Source organism: Staurois parvus, unplaced genomic scaffold (assembly GCF_062004578.1).
Source record: "Staurois parvus isolate SC_StPar_1 unplaced genomic scaffold, SC_StPar_1.0 ptg000414l, whole genome shotgun sequence".
In the NCBI taxonomy this organism is placed as follows: domain Eukaryota; kingdom Metazoa; phylum Chordata; class Amphibia; order Anura; family Ranidae; genus Staurois; species Staurois parvus.
The window spans coordinates 4828112-4848097 of NW_028318210.1; the positions used below are offsets into that span (position 1 = coordinate 4828112).

General features: G+C 38.3%; 1 protein-coding gene across 3 annotated transcripts in view; it reads right to left on the bottom strand.

The window, feature by feature from the left end:
- NUMB (NUMB endocytic adaptor protein) overlaps positions 1-19986 on the bottom strand; it is a 162386-nt gene that overhangs the window by 22827 nt on the left and 119573 nt on the right. For all 3 annotated transcript variants that reach the window (XM_089686876.1, XM_089686877.1, XM_089686875.1), the window contains 3 exons: positions 16173-16247; positions 14305-14445; positions 11724-11928 (listed from right to left, as the gene is read on the bottom strand). In XM_089686876.1, the coding sequence (XP_089543002.1) occupies positions 11724-11928; positions 14305-14445; positions 16173-16247 (421 nt within the window). The remainder of the gene's footprint in view (positions 1-11723; positions 11929-14304; positions 14446-16172; positions 16248-19986) is intronic.

Here is a 19986-nt window from a genome sequence, read left to right on the forward strand (position 1 = left end):
ACATTAATTGAGATCAAATCTTTGAGTTTAATTTTTTTTCCTCCATTTGCCATCTCTGCAATTTTATTCTTGTAGAGATTATTATATTATTTCTATGTAGTAAAAAGGCTACTAATACAATTTATAAATTACATATATTACCGACAAAGGCCTTAGGTCCCAGTCATAGGTGAACATTTAGTAGACTGAAGCTCCAAAATTCTCATAATTTAACACCTGAGTGAGGTGCACTTGAGCAGCATGTCCAGGAAAGCTTGTTTCCAATAACCTGAAAGTACCAGCCTAAAACTCAGGGTCTATTACTATCCAGCGTGTGTCCTGTACTGTACGATTAAGATAATATTTTACTTTAAAGTCGTTGCCATGTTGTGTACATCACATGGTACAAAGCCTCAAAAATCCATTTTAATTTCAGATTTAATTGGTGAAAAAGTAGGATAACACACAAATGGGGGGGGGGAATACTTTCACAATGCACTGTACTAGGGGGTCTTCAGAAGGATGTCACATCCACTAATGCCTTAGCGATCACTGCATTACACAGCTGAGGTCATCAGGAGGCTGGATCTCAGAAGATGTTGGCTAGAGTTGCCTAGTAGTACCTTGCACCTTCACCAACACAGTAAAGCAGAATAAAAGCATACATATTTTTTCACATCACATGGTATTTGCACAGAGGTTTTTCAAATGTAAGTTTTCTGGAAAAAATACACTTTAACGAACAGAAGCACAATAGAATACCCAATTTTTTTGTAAAATAGAAAAGATGTTACGCCGAGTAAATAGATATGAAACAGGTCATGCTTTAAAATAGCATATGCCTATGGAACAAACCATGTTATATTAAATTATTCATACAGGTTACCTGGTGCTGCAGGTGATTATTTCTGTGGTTCCATAGAGTTTTTGTATATCAACCTTTCTGCTAGCAACCTTCTTTATCACAGCGTAGACCTTATATTAAGATATTTGCTTTACAGGTTACCAGAGTTTAGAGTTACACAGGAGGTCTGGCGCTAGAATTATTACTCTTGCTGTGATACCTCACTCACATGTGTAGTGCGATCGCCATTCACATATGTGTGTGGGACCAACTTGTGTGTTCTCCTTTGCACACGAGCACGGGGACGCTTTAAAAAGGTTTTAAAATTTGTACCTCTTTTTTTATTTTTACACTTTTTAAAATCACTTTTGTTGCTCTCAAAAAGGGGTGAACCCCCCCATTTGATAGCATAGGCTGTGTGTGACAAGTCCTCTTTATGGACAGATTTGGGGTCTATGGCTCTGGCCTCCAAAGCAGCAGATCAAACCGATCACAAGCAATCAACAGTTTGTAAACAACCTGAAACTGGAAGTGACAAAATCCTCATCACTTCTGGTTTGTGACATCACAAAGTGAAAGGATCATCATCATCTTAGTGTGCTCAAGGAAGCCAATGCCTCTGGTCGCATCCTTACCGGGCTCCCCAATTGCTCAGGAGAGCCCAGTAAAATGCAGCAGGACCCCCATCCGCTGTCTGTAAAAAAAATGCAACAGCTGTATAGCTGCTAGGATTATTTTTACATTAAAGGAAATCACCTCCTTTAAAAAAAAAAACAAAAAACCAAAAAAAAAAAAAAAAAAACGGTACTGGGGTCATGGCTGTAGCTGCAACCATGATCCCGACATCTCAATACCACGACATACAGGTGAAACTCGAAAAATTAGAATATCGTGCAAAAGTTCATTTATTTCAGTAATGCAACTTAAAAGGTATCTGTATGACTTGCGAGCCAAGTTGTATCCACCAAATAACAGCCCCCCAAGAACGCCAAAAATGGACACAATATGTCCCAAGTATAATTGGATCGCAAACACTCAACACACAACTACCACTGTGTCCATAAAGTTAATTTTTCATATTGTGTTGCGCTCCTAATAGGTATCTCTTCTATATTCCTTATTCCTTAATACACCCAAAAATTGACAATGTGTAATCGAATGATCTGATACATAAAAATATATAAAAATGTAAAAAAACATTAGTATACAGTGATGTAAAAAAACTAAATATAATAAACACTTGTGTAGAGAATACCTAAATGTGAATATGATTCTCTTAAAAAATACATGATATGATGGTTTGTACGTGATAATAAAAATAAATAAACCAATATTGCACCATAATTTGTGAAAAAACGTGAAATATATATAAATAAAATATATACTATATATATATATATATATATATATATATATATATATATACTGCAAATAAATAAATAAAAAATATATATTAATAACGTCCTTTAAATTCAGTGACTCTGTGCTTGATTTAATCTAGAAATGGTGACTTTTTGTGAATCCGTGACTCTCTGTGAATCCTCTAATTAGTGCAGATGTATGCTCACCTCCTTATCTGCCTGCAATTAGGCTATATGCGCTTGTGGTTCACCTCCTATGGAACCTGCTTGGATGAAATTCCTCCTTAATAGACTGTGAAATATGGATATCCTTTATCATTAATTAGCCCATTCGGGATTGATCACTCCTTACGAAATTCAAATCCCCTTATGATCTCCTCTCCATGCGTTTCTCCATATGTGGGGACAAATTACCAAACAGTGTTTTATCCTTTTAAAAAATTCCTGCTTTATTACTTCCAGAAGATACACTCACATTTGTTGTACAAAGTATGAGGCAATTTGTATATAACGAGTAGTCCGCCGACCGTTGAGTCATGCACCCGCCGTCTGTCAAACAATCCGGCTTTCTCCGAGTGACGTTACAGCCCCACCCCTACGCGTTACGCCACTGGTCACGTGGCTTCATCAGGGGGTTGTGATAGGTTAGTCACTCTTCCATTGCCGGCTTACATAGCACGGCCACGCCATATTGTTGTATATCTGCAGGGAGCAGCCATGTTTTTGGGGGCACTTTCATTGCTTTAATATTATTGCCAATTGATACATATGTTACTCTTACTGCTATGTCTGACTCGGAGAAATACATTGTGACATGACTCTGCGGCTTGCCAGAATACAAAACGATCTTTTTGACATATAATAATCATAACATTTGCTTAATAATAAAACAATCTAATACCTAAAAAATGCATGTCATCGTATATATATATAGATGTTTGTGTGTATGCACCTACATCCATATAAATGAAAAATATTCATTAAATATTAAAATGTGTATATCAATAAAAATACACAGAGGGGAATGTATATATATATAAAATGAAATAAAGAAAAAAATGAAATAAAGAAAAAAATATAATAAATATAAAAAAAATAATAAAAAATATTTTTTACAAAAAATGTTTTATATACAAACAATACTAATATGAATGTAAAATCTCCTTTACAGCATATCTGGAATCTAACTAGCCAACAAACTATAAAAAATTAAAAAAAATATATATATATAAAAATTATATATATAAAAGAATAATGAAATGAGATAAATGTACGGATACTCCCACATAGATTTTGAACACCTATCACACCTTAATGAATGGGCACGGAGTCTACCTATATCCATACATCAAAATGTGTAGTTAGAAATCTAAAAATATGGTATGTGAATCCTCCACTGTCTTATATACTGCCTATATTGAAGTACCCCTATAAATACCCAATCCATCAAACATAATATTATATATTTGTGTGGCAAATGAGAGACGAGCCGACCCCACTGATACATCATTGACTAATTATTACCAGAATTTGAATCGGAACACTAAAACTATCACATTAAGTTGGAATATCAATGAGAAAGAGATACATTTTCTAGACCTCAAACTAATAAATACAGGTGATGGTATAATAACAACAAACTATTTTAAGAAAACAGATCGCAATTCATACATTCCTGTCAACAGTTGTCACCACAGACCATGGATTAAGAATGTCCCTAGGGGACAGTTCCTTAGATTGCGACGCAATTGCACCAATATAGAAGACTACAGAGAGCAGAGCAAAATATTGGCCCAAAGGTTTGTGGATAAAGGGTATAAGAGAGAAACTATATTAGAAGAAAGTAAGAGAATAGAAGTTATAGATAGAACAACACTATTAGAAAAGAAGATACAACGTAAAGTAGACGAACAAGAAATATCGATAATATTACCTTATAACAAACAACACAGGGATATACAGAAAATTATATCTAAGCATTGGAACATACTGAAATTAGATAAGACCCTTAAGCCCATTATTAAAGATAAACCTAGGTTTATTTACAAAAGGGCATCTAATATTCGAGATCGAGTAGTGAAAAATGTGTTAGAACCTCCCCGGAAATCTACTAGTACTTTAAGCTTTTTCAATGGGACAGGGTTTTATAGATGCGGTCGATGCTATAGTTGTAGAAGAACGCATGTGAATCCAAGATGTAGACAATCATTTACCAACCCCAAAAATGGGAAACAATATGAGATCGACCAATTTATTACATGTGATAGTAGGGGTGTAGTGTACGCCCTAAAATGCCCATGTAATTATTTATATATAGGACGCACAAAGAGAAGTCTCAAAGAACGTGTGAAAGAACATATACACAATATCAGTATAGGCTACAAATATCATCATTTATCAGTACATTTCAAAAAATATCATAACCAGGACGCAGAGAAAGTAGAATTTTGGGGTATTACTAAACATAACCCACATTGGAGGGGAGATAACTTAGTGCGAGAAATTAGTAAAAAAAGAGTCATTTTGGATCTATGAGTTGGGTAGCTTAGCACCAGGGGGGTTAAATAAGGAATTCGATTTATCATGCTTTATTAGTGATGTTTAGATTTTAGCATGTTGTATTTGATATTATTTATACATGGCTTTTTGCCTTGACCTAGGAATGTTTGTGTGTTTGTGTGGTGAATGTGGGGGGACTATTAGTATCAGTGGGGTCGGCTCGTCTCTCATTTGCCACACAAATATATAATATTATGTTTGATGGATTGAGTATTTATAGGGGTACTTCAATATAGGCAGTATATAAGACAGTGGAGGATTCACATACCATATTTTTAGATTTCTAACTACACATTTTGATGTATGGATATAGGTAGACTCCGTGCCCATTCATTAAGGTGTGATAGGTGTTCAAAATCTATGTGGGAGTATCCGTACATTTATCTCATTTCATTATTCTTTTATATATATATAATTTTTATATATATTTTTTTTAATTTTTTATAGTTTGTTGGCTAGTTAGATTCCAGATATGCTGTAAAGAAGATTTTACATTCATATTAGTATTGTTTGTATATAAAACATTTTTTGTAAAAAATATTTTTTATTATATTTTTTTCTTTATTTCATTTTTTTCTTTATTTCATTATATATATATATTATATATTAATATATATATATATATATATATATATATATATATATATATATATATACACACATTCCCCTCTGTGTATATTTTTATTGATATACACATTTTAATATTTAATGAATATTTTTCATTTATATGGATGTAGGTGCATACACACAAACATCTATATATATACGATGACATGCATTTTTTAGGTATTAGATTGTTTTATTATTAAGCAAATGTTATGATTATTATATGTCAAAAAGATCGTTTTGTATTCTGGCAAGCCGCAGAGTCACATCACAATGTATTTCTCCGAGTCAGACATAGCAGTAAGAGTAACATATGTATCAATTGGCAATAATATTAAAGCAATGAAAGTGCCCCCAAAAACATGGCTGCTCCCTGCAGATATACAACAATATGGCGTGGCCGTGCTATATAAGCCGGCAATGGAAGAGTGACTAACCTATCACAACCCCCTGATGAAGCCACGTGACCAGTGGCGTAACGCGTAGGGGTGGGGCTGTAACGTCACTCGGAGAAAGCCGGATTGTTTGACAGACGGCGGGTGCATGACTCAACGGTCGGCGGACTACTCGTTATATACAAATTGCCTCATACTTTGTACAACAAATGTGAGTGTATCTTCTGGAAGTAATAAAGCAGGAATTTTTTAAAAGGATAAAACACTATGTTTGGTAATTTGTCCCCACATATGGAGAAACGCATGGAGAGATCATAAGGGGATTTGAATTTCGTAAGGAGTGATCAATCCCGAATGGGCTAATTAATGATAAAGGATATCCATATTTCACAGTCTATTAAGGAGGAATTTCATCCAAGCAGGTTCCATAGGAGGTGAACCACAAGCGCATATAGCCTAATTGCAGGCAGATAAGGAGGTGAGCATACATCTGCACTAATTAGAGGATTCACAGAGAGTCACGGATTCACAAAAAGTCACCAATTCAAGATTAAATCAAGCACAGAGTCACTGAATTTAAAGGACATTATTAATATATATTTTTTATTTTTTATTTATTTATTTGCAGTATATATATATAGTATATATTTTATTTATATATATTTCACGTTTTTTCACAAATTATGGTGCAATATTGGTTTATTTATTTTTATTATCACGTACAAACCATCATATCATGTATTTTTTAAGAGAATCATATTCACATTTAGGTATTCTCTACACAAGTGTTTATTATATTTAGTTTTTTTACATCACTGTATACTAATTTATTTTACATTTTTATATATTTTTATGTATCAGATCATTCGATTACACATTGTCAATTTTTGGGTGTATTAAGGAATAAGGAATATAGAAGAGATACCTATTATTAGGAGCGCAACACAATATGAAAAAGCAACTTAAAAGGTGAAAATAATATATGAGATAGACTCATTACATGCAAAGCAAGATAGTTCAAGCTGTGATTTGTCATAACTGTGATGATTATGGCTTATGGCTCATGAAAACCCCAAATCCACAATCTCGGAAAATTAGAATATTACATGCAATCAATAAAACAAGGATTGTACATAGAACACTATCGGACCTCTGAAAAGTATAAGCATGCATATGTACTCAGTACTTGGTTTGGGTCCCTTTTGAAGCAATTACTGCCTCAATGCGGCGTGGCATGGAAGCTATCAGCCTGTGGCACTGCTGAGGTGTTATGGAAGACCAGGATGCTTCAATAGCAGCCTTCAGCTCTTCAGCATTGTTCGGTCTAATGTCTCTCATCTTTCTCTTGGCAATGCCCCATAGATACTCTATGGGGTTCAGGTCAGGCGAGTTTGCTGGCCAATCAAGCACAGTAATCCCACGGTCATTGAACGAGGTTTTGGTGCTTTTGGCAGTGTGGGCAGGTGCCAAGTCCTGCTGGAAAATGAAGTCAGTATCCCCATAAAGCTAGTCTGCAGAAGGAAGCATGAAGTGCTCCAAAATCTCCTGGTAGACGCTAGGTTGACCCTGGACTCAATGAAGCACAGTGGACCAACACCAGCAGATGACATGGCTCCCCAAATCAACACAGACTGTGGAAACTTCACACTGGACTTCAAGCATCTTGCAGTGTGTGCCTCTCCATTCTTCCTCCATACTCTGGGTCCTTGGTTTCCAAATGAGATGCAAAAGTTGCTCTCATCAGAAAAGAGGACTTTGGACCACTGAGCAACAGACAAGGTCTGTTTTTCTTTAGCCCAGGTAAGACGCTTCTGACGTTGTTTGTTGTTCAGGAGCGGCTTGACAAGAGGAATACGACATTTGAAATCCATGTCCAGGATCCGTCTGTGTGTAGTGGCTCTTGATGCACTGACTCCAGCCTCAGTCCACTCCTTGTGAAAGTCCAACACTTTTGAAAGGCCTTTTCCTGACAATCCAGACTGCGGTCATCCATGCTGCTTGTGCACTTTGTGAACATCCAACTTCTTTTGCAATTACCTTTTGAGGCTTTCCCTCCTTATGGAGGGTGTCAATGATGATTTTCTGCACAACTGTCAAGTCAGCAGTCTCCCATGATTGTGATTCCTACTGAACCAGACTGAGAGACCATTTAAAGGCTCAGGAACCCTTTGCAGGTGTTATGGCTTAATTAGCTGATTAGAGTGGGACACTGAGCCTAGAATATTGCACCTTTTCACAATATTCTAATTTTCTGAGATTGTGATGATTATGGCTTACAGCTCATGAAAACCCCAAATGCACAATTATGACAAATCATGGCTTGAACGATCTTACTTTGCATTTAATGAGTCTATCTCATATATTAGTTTCACCTTTTAAGTTGCATTACTGAAATAAATTAACTTTTACACGATGTTCTACTTTTTTGAGTTTCACCTCTATGTACATACAGAGGTATTGAGGTGGTTAACCACTTGCCCTCCAGAGGATTTACCCCCCTTCCTAACCAGGCCATTTTTTGCGATACGGTGCTGCGTTACTTTAACAATTACGCGGTCATGCAAAGCTGCACCCAAATGAAATTTAACATTTTTTTTCCCCCACAAATAGAGCTTTCTTTCAGTGGTATCTGATCGCCTGTGCAGTTTTTATTTTTTGCACTAAAAGCAAAAAAATAGCAACAATTTTGGGAGAAAAAAAAATATATATATTTTTTGCCATTAAACATGTCCAATAAAAAAAAATAATAAAAAAAAAAAATCAATCAAATTTCATCAAAAATTTAGGCCAAAATATATTCTGCTACATGTCTTTGCTAAAAAAAAATCAAAATACATGTAAATGAATTGGTTTACGTGAAAGTTACAAATGGCGGTATAGATACTGGAATTTTTTTTTTTTTTTTTACTAGTAATGGCGGTGATCAGCAACTTATGGCTGGACTGCAGCGGGCATTCTGATACTGTGGGGGGAACTGATCTGGTGTCAGACATCCCCAGTGACACTAATACAGTGATCAGTGTTAATAAAAAAACACTGGCACTGTACTAATGGCACTGGGCAGGAAGGGGTAAACATGTGGGGAGATCAAATTGTGTGCTGTTTTACTACGTGGGCTGTGTCTGTTTCACTGTAAGCACACGGCTTTGTATGGCTCTGCTATGCTATGCAGAGCCATACAAAGCAGTGCACAGGAGCTGACAGGGGAGAGATCTGTGTTGTTTAAACACAGGTCTCTCACCTGTTGGAGATATTCGGTGATCACCGGCCTGGACCCAGTGATTGACAGCCGAGGCGAATGGCAGCACAGGTAGGTGGTGCGCGCCCCCTACCCGGAAATGCTAAATTACATAGATATACGTGATTTTGCGCACCCTTGCCACCCTGTATCAGTATTTCTGCAATTGGGAGGAGGGGAAGCGGTTAAGTAATACTATTAGGTGTGAAGCTTTGAGCTAGAAAACATTCAGGTGTGAATGGGGCCTTAGGCATATTATATAATCAACGCAAGAACAATAAGCAAATATTTGTCTTAGACAGTCATTTTAAAGTGAAAGTAAACCCAATTTTGTATCTTTTACCTACAGGTAAGCCGATAACCACTTGCCATCTTGATTAGCAGAATGTATTTTGGGGCGTAATTCCACATATACCCATGGCATGTGTGAGCAATAAATCGTGACAATTGTGTAAAAAACATAATTTTTTGTCATTTTCCAAAAACTTGTGGTAAAAAAAATCAAATTCTTCTATTGACTCAACATGCCTCTCAGCAAATAGTTTTGGGTGTCTTTCCAAAAAAGGGGTCATTTTGGCGAGTGGGGGCATTTTATGCCCAGCATTAGAAGTTTATGCCACACAACATTCACTCTTCTAACCACCTGAAGACCAAGCCTTTTCTGACACTTTTTGTTCACATCAAAATAATCAGTATTTTTTGCTAGAAAATTACTTTGAACCCCCAAACATATATTTTTTTTAAAGACATCCTAGTCAATAAAATGGTGGGTGCTGCAATTTTGTCACATTATGTCACATAGTACCATCATCTTTTATATCTTACCAAATAATTGGCCAATATATTGTGCTTTTGCCAAGTAAATAGATACAAAACATGACATTCTATAAAACTGCGCATGCCCCGTTCAATGGCGTCAACTGCACACATTTTTAATATCCATAGGCAACGCTTTAAAAGCCTTTACAAGCTACCATTTTAGATTTACAGAGGAGGTCTAGTGCTAGAGTTACAGCCCTGGATTGGACGTTCGCGACGATACCTCACATGCATGGTGCAACCGCTGTTTACATACCGGCACACGGTCAACGCTTAAGCACGTGCGGGGGGGTAAGGGTGATTTTTTTTTTAAAAAGTTATTTTGATTTTTATTCACGTGCCATCGGGGGAACCTGAGAATGCACCAGTGGAAGGCCGTGGAAGGCAGCGGGGGAGGGTGGCATAGTCTCCTGCTGCTTGTAAAAGCAATCCTGCAGCTAATTAGACACTAAGATTGCTTGTGCATGAAAGCCAAACACCGACTGAAAAAAATTATACCAGGATGATGTCTGCAGCTGTAGGCATCATCCTGGTATAACCAAAGTCCAGTGATGTACCAGTACGTCGCTGATCCTTGTTGGGTATATATGCTATGGGCTGAATGAAGAAATCTCTGCCAGGAAAAGTGTGTGGAATGCCCACCATTAGACTACACCGCCTGTGCTCAGCCATCCAGAGCAGTGTGCCCAAACTGACAGGAAGGACGACTGTTCGTAAATAAAGCAGCCCTCCTCCCTGTCGGTGATTGCTGGTATTCACGGGGTGCTGGTGGGTAATAACAAGCCAGGACCCAGTGACTGACACCCGCGGCCGCGAATGGCGGCGTGGATAGGGCTCATGTGCGCCCCCTACCCGGAGATGCAAAATGCTGTTTATATACACGTGATTTTACGCACAGGGGCAGCTCTGTAGCAGTATATCTGCTATAGGGCGATCTTTAAGCCGTTAATAAAGCTTACCTCTAGGTACTGTGAAAATCTACTAAAACATGCACCATTTAAGAGATATTTACTGTAAAAGCATCGGTGACCTCATGGTGCGCTGTCCATTGAGAGAGTCTTGTTCTGAGCACATGCAGGGTTCGATGTAGACCGGTGCGCTCCATCAAGCAGATGCCGGTCTACATCGGACCCTGCGCATGCTCAGAAACGCATTGCACTTTATGACGTCAGACGCCAACGCTCCGGACTTCATAGTGGGCCATTGCAGCAACACCAACTGGTGCTCTTCTCCCTCTTCAGCACTCCCCACTGTCTTGCCTGCACACAGCCACACTGCGGTTTACCACCTGGCAATGAGGCGGTCTGAACATCCGTTCCTTATGAGCCCGCTTGTCATTTTACATATGTGAGTTGCTAATTTACTTTTTAACTATTAAAGCGGTGATACAGTCTACACTCAGAGGCACTGCGTTTCTTCTTCTGTCCATTGAGAGAGCCATGCCACAGCCGAAAAGACATCTCAGCTAATCAAATGGCCGCGGCTTGCGAACCTGGAAAGAAGACTGGGTGAAGATGGAAACCTCAGGAGCTGTGACAGAGCTCCGCTCAGGGGCTTTGTTTTCAGATTTTATGCTTTTAACTTGCTGGGAGATTTTTTTAAATCTTTCTTGCGGTTTACTACTGCTTTAAGTCGTCCACATTGGTGTTTTAATTATGAATGTGTAAGCCTAGAAGTTCATTGACCAAGAGCATTTGCCTTAGTTTTCTTGCACATTTAATATTTTCTTTGACACACTAAGGTGGCCTATGTGGATATATATGCTGTGATATGTTCCCGACGCTCAGAGTTTGGATAAGCAACAAAAACGCCTTCAGAATTGAAGAATGCCCAGTTAGTAAAAACTAATAGCTGCATTTATTAAAAACATTAGAAGAGTAGAACTCAATAGAAATGAGGAAACAAAATACAAAGAGAGGTACCTTTTTTAGAATCCTGAATTTGTTTCATGATCTCTTCTCTCTCCGCCTGTTCTGTGGCAGTGGTAACTCTAAATGAGCCTTCCCGGGTAAAGGTGGTTCTGCTGGCATCAAACGTAGCAGTCACACCACATTCTTTTTCACGTTTTTGTTTTCTCTCCAGACATGCAGCAAAGGCGCATCCAACAGCATGGCTTAACCTCTCCCCCTAAATTCATAAAAAAAAAAAAAAAACAGATTGGAAGGGACACTCAAAATCATAACAAATCTCACATTAAAAAAGGGTGTCATGTCAGTACATGTAAAAATATATTCTGAACAAATTTTAAGAGACTTCTCTTTATGTTAAAAAATAATAACCCAAACAGTTATTGCCTGTGCTTGGAAAATACAGCCTTCTACTTTAAGTTAGCAAAATACTAATATTTTTGCTCTAGCTCATTTACGAATTTCAGTCAGTACTGTATATACAGTGGGTAAAAGTAGTATTGAACATGTCACCATTTTTCTAGGTAAAATATATGTCTAAAGGCGTTATTTAAATGAAATTTTCACATGTCGGTAACAACCCATGCAATACATACAAAGAAACAAAAACACACAAGTTAAGAAATTAAGTTATGTGTAATAAAATGGAAAGAAAAGGTATTGGGAAAAAAGTATTTAACACATGAAGAAAGGGAGGTACAAAAAGGCATAGAAAGCCAAGACACCAGCTGAAATCTATCAGTAATTAGAAAACAATCCTGTCCCTTGTTAGTGCAAATTAACATGAGCTGATTCAGTCTCACCTGATGGCCTATAAAAAGGCGTCTCATTACTAAGGTGTCACACAAGAAACATCTCATGATAGGTAAAAGCAAAGAGCTCTCTCAAGACCTTTGCAACCTTATTGCTGCAAACTATGCTGATGGCATTGGTTACAAAAGGATTTCTAAACTTCTGAATGTTCCAGTGAAGTTAGGGCCATAATCCGGAAGTGAAAAGAACATCATTTCACCAAAACCGTCCACGACCAGTTGCTCCTCGTAAGATTTCTGACAGAGGAAAAGAATGATCAGAAGAGTTGTCCAAGAGCCAAGGATCACTTATCGAAAGCTTCAATAAGACCTGGAATTAGCAGGTACAATTGTTTCAAAGAAAATAAGTAATGCTCTCAACCGCCAGGGCCTGTATGCACACTCACCACACAAGACTCCATTGCTGAAGAAAAAGCATGCTGAAGCTTATTTAAAGTTTGCTGCACAACACAGACAAGCCTGTGAAATACTGGGAGAATAAAGTCTGGTCAGACCAAAATAGAATTATTTGGATGCCATAATACATACCATGTTTGGAGGTCAAATGGCACTGCACATCACCCCTAAAACACCATACCAACAGTGAAGTTTGGAGGTGGGAACATCATGGTGTGGGGCGGTACTGGCAAACTTCATATCATTGAAGGAAGGATGAATGGAAAAATGTACCAAGACATTCTTGGTAAAAATATGCTTTCATCTACAAGAATGATTTAGACGAAATGAGGGTGGGCATTTCAGCAAGACAATGATCCCAAACACAAAGCCAAGGAAACTCTCAGCTGGTTTCAAAGAAAGAAAATAAAGCTGCTAGAATGGCCCAGCCAATCACCTGACTTGAATCCAATAGAAAATCTATGGAAAGAACTAAACATCAGAGTTCATAGATTTCTGACAGAAATCTTAGGAGGAGCAACTGGTCGTGGTTGGTTTATGGTGAAATGTTGTTCTTTTCACTTCCGGATTATTGCCCTAACTTCACTTGAACATTCAGAAGTTTAGAAATCCTTCTGCAACCAATGCCATCAGTATATTTTGCAACAATAAGGTTGCAAAGGTCTTGAGAGAGCATCATGAGATGTTTCTTGTGTGACACCTTGGTAATGAGACACCTTTTTAAAGGCCATCAGGTGAGACTGAATGCGCTCATGTTAATTTGAACTGACAAGGGGCAGGATTGCTTTCTAATTACTGATAGATTTCAGCTGGTGTCTTGGCTTTCTATGCCTTTTTGCACCTCCCTTTCTTCATGTGTTCAATACATTTTCCCTATGTCATTACATTTTATTACACATAACTTAATTTGTGAACTGATTTGTTTTGGTTTCTTTGTATGTATTGCATGGGTTGTTACCGACATGTGGTGTAATTTCATGTCAAATAACGCCTTTAGACATATATTTACCTAGAAAAATGATGACGTGTTCAATACTTATTTTACCCACTGTAAAGCCGAGATCAACATGCCCATTATCGAACATGAATTACTGATTAAAATTAACAGGAGGATAATCAAGAGGCCAATTTTGTCAAACTACAGAGAAAGACTATGTCCACAAATGACTGGCAAGTTAGTGACATCTCAGAAAGTAGTTTTTTGTCATAGAGGATATCAAACACTTGCAAAGCTAAGCACAAAAGGAACTGCCCCGTTTCTTCCCTTTTTATGCCTACAAAATGTTAATTATTTCACAACATTACATATATATTTTATATATGTATAATTATAGTATAATACTATAATAATAATAATAATATAGTATAAAAGTCTTCTCAATACTGACCGTGTCCTTAACAGCCATAAAACAGTGGCATATCCATCTTCTTGTTGTCCCATCACGACAGATATAAGAGAATGCTCTGTCAAAATTCCTGTCCGGAGCACAGAATGACACTTTTTCTATTGTTTGGTCTACTAAAAGATCCTGTGTGAGGAAGCAAAACAGCAGGTTACTAACTAAAACACAGTCCATTGGGGTGGGAGCAAACAGGAAATGACACAAAAAGCAAAATTCTGTCAATACCCTTTGTCAGCTTTTATTGAAACTATAAAACTGTCACTGTATATACCATATATGTTTTTTTTTTTCTTTGGAACAGTATAAAGCACAATTTTATTCTTGTTATGGACATTGCTCTAAGTACGTGTGTTTAGCTTCATCTCCATGAGTGTCAGTCATTATAGGCACCAGATACTGTACCTGCAGTGACCGTGTTCCTTCTAGGCTCATGAACATGCCCAGCAGAGGGAATAACTGCTTTCTCTGGTAAACACTGGAGTTAATACTTAGGCCCCATGCATACAGGGCGTTGGCTAATCTCTTTCCTCTTGGCAGTCACATTTTTGCATGAACCCACCCAAAAAAAAAAACAACCCACTCCTAACACGTGTAAATGTGTGTAGAAACATCAAGCACTTGGGCATTAATCCACTTCATTGGCCAGAATTCCAGCCATTGAAATGAATCAACGTTCAAGTGCTTGATGTGCCTAGCATTAATGCGTGTTTACATGCAATCATTTTTTCTGCCACGACACAGCTGCTCCTGGATGCACTGGCAGTTTTCAGTTTCTGCCTCTAACCACTTTTGTGTGCATGGGCACATAGGCTAAAATGGAGGGGAATTTAGAGGTAGGGGGAAAAAAAACCCCACAATGCCAGACACCCTTAAAAGCAGCATTAAAAACATTGTGTGCATGTGCCCTTAGGAGTACAAAAAGTGAATCTGACCTGGCCTAAAAGTGGCCAGAACGGCAAAGAGTTACATTATGGTTAACTCACATTGTCAACTCTTTGAAAGGTGCCAGCTCTGAGGTTGCCATCTTGATTTTTACTTCACTAACTGGCAAACACTTGCCTAGAAAAAGAATGCATTTAAAGTCTATAATTTTTTTGTAAAAGTCTAAAAACGCTCATCCTCCAGGGCAGTGACTCACCAGGTAGAAAAGCTACCCTTCAAAAACAAGCAATTGAATATCCACCTCCTAAAAAAAGAAAACATTCCCCCACTGTATCCCTTTAACCCCCAAAAACTCTCATCCTCAAGGTCAATGTCTAGCCAGGTAGTAAAGCCTTGGAAAAGCCCAGAACATTTCTCCCTTCAAAGCAAAAGCAATTGAATCCCCCCCCCCCATAAAAAAAATCCCCCATTGTATTCCTTTCCCCTCCACGTGGTAAAATAGCAAAATTTTATTTATCTTTTTCTCGATCCAACTTGCACCTCCCCCCCCCACATTGTCACCTAGGCTCAGCCCAGGCACCTGAAGCCTCCTGGACATCATCACATCACATATCCCAGGAGGCACGGGCTTCCATTCACTCTGTTTGGAGGACAGCTGTCCGGCCACATGTCATCAGGGGCTGACTGGCTGCCTGAAACCTGTAGAGACACTTGGCTCTTGATGATGTCGGAGACGACACCCGGGACTTGTTTGACAGCCAATGGCGATCACAGCGGGGCAGCACTAGATTCATTGGTCAGGGGAGCATGTAAATTTAGGATAAAATGTAGGATTAAAATTAAAAACCAAATTAACATGGGGGGGGGGGCACAGGAGAAGTGATGCTGCTCTTTAACTCACTTTGTTTTGCTTTATGAACAAGGTATACATAAAAAAGGGGGAAGCTGCCAAGAAAATATAAGTGTACAACCTTTGTCTTCTCGTCCACAACTCTGAGTCCATCAGCTGAAACCCACAGCACGGCCTTGATTGCCTTCTTGCCAGTCTTTAAGGAATTAAAAAATAAAATAATTACAATTTCGTAGTGAAAATGTGTTTGTCCACCAACCTAAAATAAAAGCAAATCAGAACTAAAATATATGGAAAGCCAACACCTATTTACCCAAGATCCATGCCAAGTCACTCACCAAAGCAGAACAGCAGGTCAGAAAAGCACTGCAGAGAAAGGGTGAGCAGCATCTCAAAGGGAATTACTTAGAACAATACTACTGCAAACGTTATTTGGGAAGGAAAGAATTCTGCATCAAAATTCTTTACCTGGACTGGAGAATCTACCAAAAAAACTGAGGAAATTGTCACACATATGTAAGGAGTTACTCCACTGGTATCTTTATTAGTTAATTTGTAGCACACTGAAAAATGGCATTTAGGCAGTCCAGATTAAGCACATCTAGCACACTCGGATGAAAGAAGGGAAAAAAAACCAAACACTTCAGGTAGTCTCTTTTAAGAGAAGTAAACTGATGTCTTACAGATGATCGAACATGGCCTTCCCAGTTTTAAAGTAAATGGAGACAGAAATGGTCAAAAAGCTGAAAAAGCACTGTCTAGGGGTCAGCAACGAAATGTGAGCCATATTAGGCCTCATGCACATAGGGCGTTTGATTTTCTCCTCTGAACGCCTTTTACTCTTGGTATGAGAAAGGCAGCTTAAAAAAATGTGTGCACGCATTTAAGCGCGTCAAACATTTCAGCATTAATGGATTCAGTTGACCAGAATACTACATTGTGGCTTTTGGAATGCATTAATGCCCAAATGCTAGGGGAACCTAGTGTTTTAGGGGTATCTAACTTTATTTCTTGTTTTTCTGCTCAAAAGCTCCTCTCCTGAATTTGTTGAAGTTTTTTTTTTTTCAGCCTGTGAATGCTCCTCTTCTAATACACTCATAAACGCCTATGTCAGGGTGAACACATAGGCTAACAAAGGTGCTTTTACTAAAAAAAAAAAAAAAAAGAAAAAAAAAGAAAAATGCCAAACACCTGTAAAAGCAAATATAAGTGCAGTGTGCAAGAGGCTTAAAATCTCCCAATAAATTGTGGATCTGCTTGCATACCAGAAAGACATTTCAATTTTAGAGTCCTATTAGCTTTTTGGAAAATCAAAGACTTTTGTGAACTTCAAGAATTATGCAAGTCTATTTAACATTAAATGACAAGGTATTGTCATGTTATAGGGATAAAGAAAGGGCTCCAGCTAAATTAAAGAAAAAGTCAAACATACTGTATTTCTACATGTAGAGTTAAACACTAAAGACATCAAAACACAAAGGTTACTTTATACCCTGTTCCAAATTATTATGCATATTCTATTTAAGTGTCACAAAGATGAAATATTTTGTTTTTCAGTTTAACTCATGGATGGCATTGTGTCTCAGGGCTCTTTTGATCACTGAAAACAATCTCGGACACCTGTGATAATTAGATTGGCCGGTGAGCCCAATTTAAGGAAAAACTACTAAAGGAGGGTGTTCCACATTATTAAGCAGAGCACCATTTTCAAGCAATATGGGGAAGAAAAAGGATCTCTCTGCTGCCGAAAAGAGTGAAATAAATAGTTCAATGCCTTGAACGAGGTATGAAAACATTAGATATTTCATGAAAACTTAAGCGTGATCATCGCACTATTAAGAGATTTGTGGCGGATTCAGAGCACAGATGGGTTAGTGCAGATAAAGGCACATTGAGGAAGATTTCTGCCAGATCCATGCATTGGATCAAGAGAGCAGCTGCTAAAATCCCATTACATAGCAGCAAACAGATATTTGAAGCTGCGGGTGCCTCTGGAGTCCCACGGACATCAAGGTGTAGAGTCCTCCAGAGTCTTGCAACTGTGCATAAACCTTCTATTCGGCCACCACTAACCAATGCTCACCAGCAGAAACGGCTGCATTGGGCAGAAAAATACATGAAGCCTAATTTTCAAACAGTCTTGTTCACTGATGAGTGCCGTGCAACCCTGGATGGTCCAGATGTATGGAGTAGTGGATGGTTGGTGGACGGCCACCCTGTTCCAACAAGGCTGCAACGTCAGCAAGGCGGTGGTGGAGTCATGTTTTGGGCCGGAATCATGGGAACAGAGCTGGTGGGCCCCTTTAGGGTCCCCAAAGGTGTAAAGATGACCTCTGTAAAGTATGTGGAGTTTATGACTGACCACTTTCTTCCCTGGTACAGAAGGAAGAACTAAGCTTTCCGTAATAAAATCATCTTCATGCATGACAATGCACCATCTCATGCTGCAAATAATACCTCTGCATCAATGGCTGCTATGGGGATAAAAGGAGAGAAAGTCATGGTGTGGCCTCCATCCTCCTCTGACCTCAATCCTATTGAGAAGCTTTGGAGCATCCTCAAGCAAAAGATCTGAGGGTGGGAGGCAGTTTACATCCAAAAACAGCAGCTCTGGGAGGCTATTCTGACATCTTGCAAACAAATTCAAGCAGAAACTGTCCAAAAACTCACAAGTTCAATGGATGCAAGACTTCTGAAGCTGCTATCAAATAAGGGGTCCTATGTTAAAATGTAACGAGACCTGTTAAAATGTTTATAAAGTTAAAATGTTGTTAAAAGTTTGATTGAAATAGCTTTTGATTTCAGTAAATATGCTGCAAACACAACAAATGACAATTTTCAGTTCTTTACAACCTATAAAGTGTTTTGAAACTTACTGTGCATAATAATTTGGAACTGTGCATTGTAAGTTTTTTATGTTTAAAGAAAATACTATTATCAACTATTAAGAGTACAATTCAAATTTTATTGAACAAACCTCCTAATGATAACATGAGAATTATGATGACTGTTATTTACATCAATTATTTAGGTAAATGAGAAAAATATAATTTGCATAATAATTTGGAACAGGGTGCACATCAAACAGAACAGCTTACTTGTATATGATATGATGGCCTATCAAGCCATTGTGGAACTTACCTGGCCACAACAGCCTAATTTGTGTGAAGGCAAACCCTGCTGTTAGCCAAGATCAATTAGCAACAACTGTGTTCAAACTTAAAACAAATGAATGTGATACTAAAGTCTTGTTTAAAAAAAACAAAAAACAAAAACATTTCATACTTACCTGCTCTGTGTAATGGTTTTGCACAGAACAGCTCGAATGCTCCTCTTCTCAGGTCCTTGCTAGTGCTCCTGGCCCCTTCCTCTGGTCTGGTGCCCCTACAGCAAGCAGCTTTATATGGGGCACTCAGGCCACAGCTGTGTGTGTCCATTCACACAGAGCCATTGCTTGACCCCTACCCTCCCTCTCCTGATTGGCTCACTGGCTGTGATTGACAGCAATGGGAGCAATGGCTAATGCTGCTGCCTCAGCCAATGAGGAGTGAGTCCCTGGAGAACACAGTCTTTCATGGACATCGCTGGATGGGGATGGGACTCAGGCTCAGGTAAGGGGGGCTGCAACATGCAGAATGTTTTTTTTTTTTTTTTTACCTTCATGCATAGAATGCATGAAGATAAAAAAATCTTGAGCTTGTAGAACCACTTTAAAGCCCAAATTTAGCCGAAAAAGTTTAGGAGTTTGTTAGGGTAGAACCTTGTCAAGATTTACAGTGTCCTGTGACCCCATTGGATAGATTTTCATTCACTGCAGGTCAGGAATGGATAGGAAATCTTTTCATTGGAGACAAAAAAACCTGTCAGGTTAATATTGCTTCTCTGTCTTCCTGTCCTTGTGTCTAAAGACCAACTTATTTATGGTCCTGCAGCAA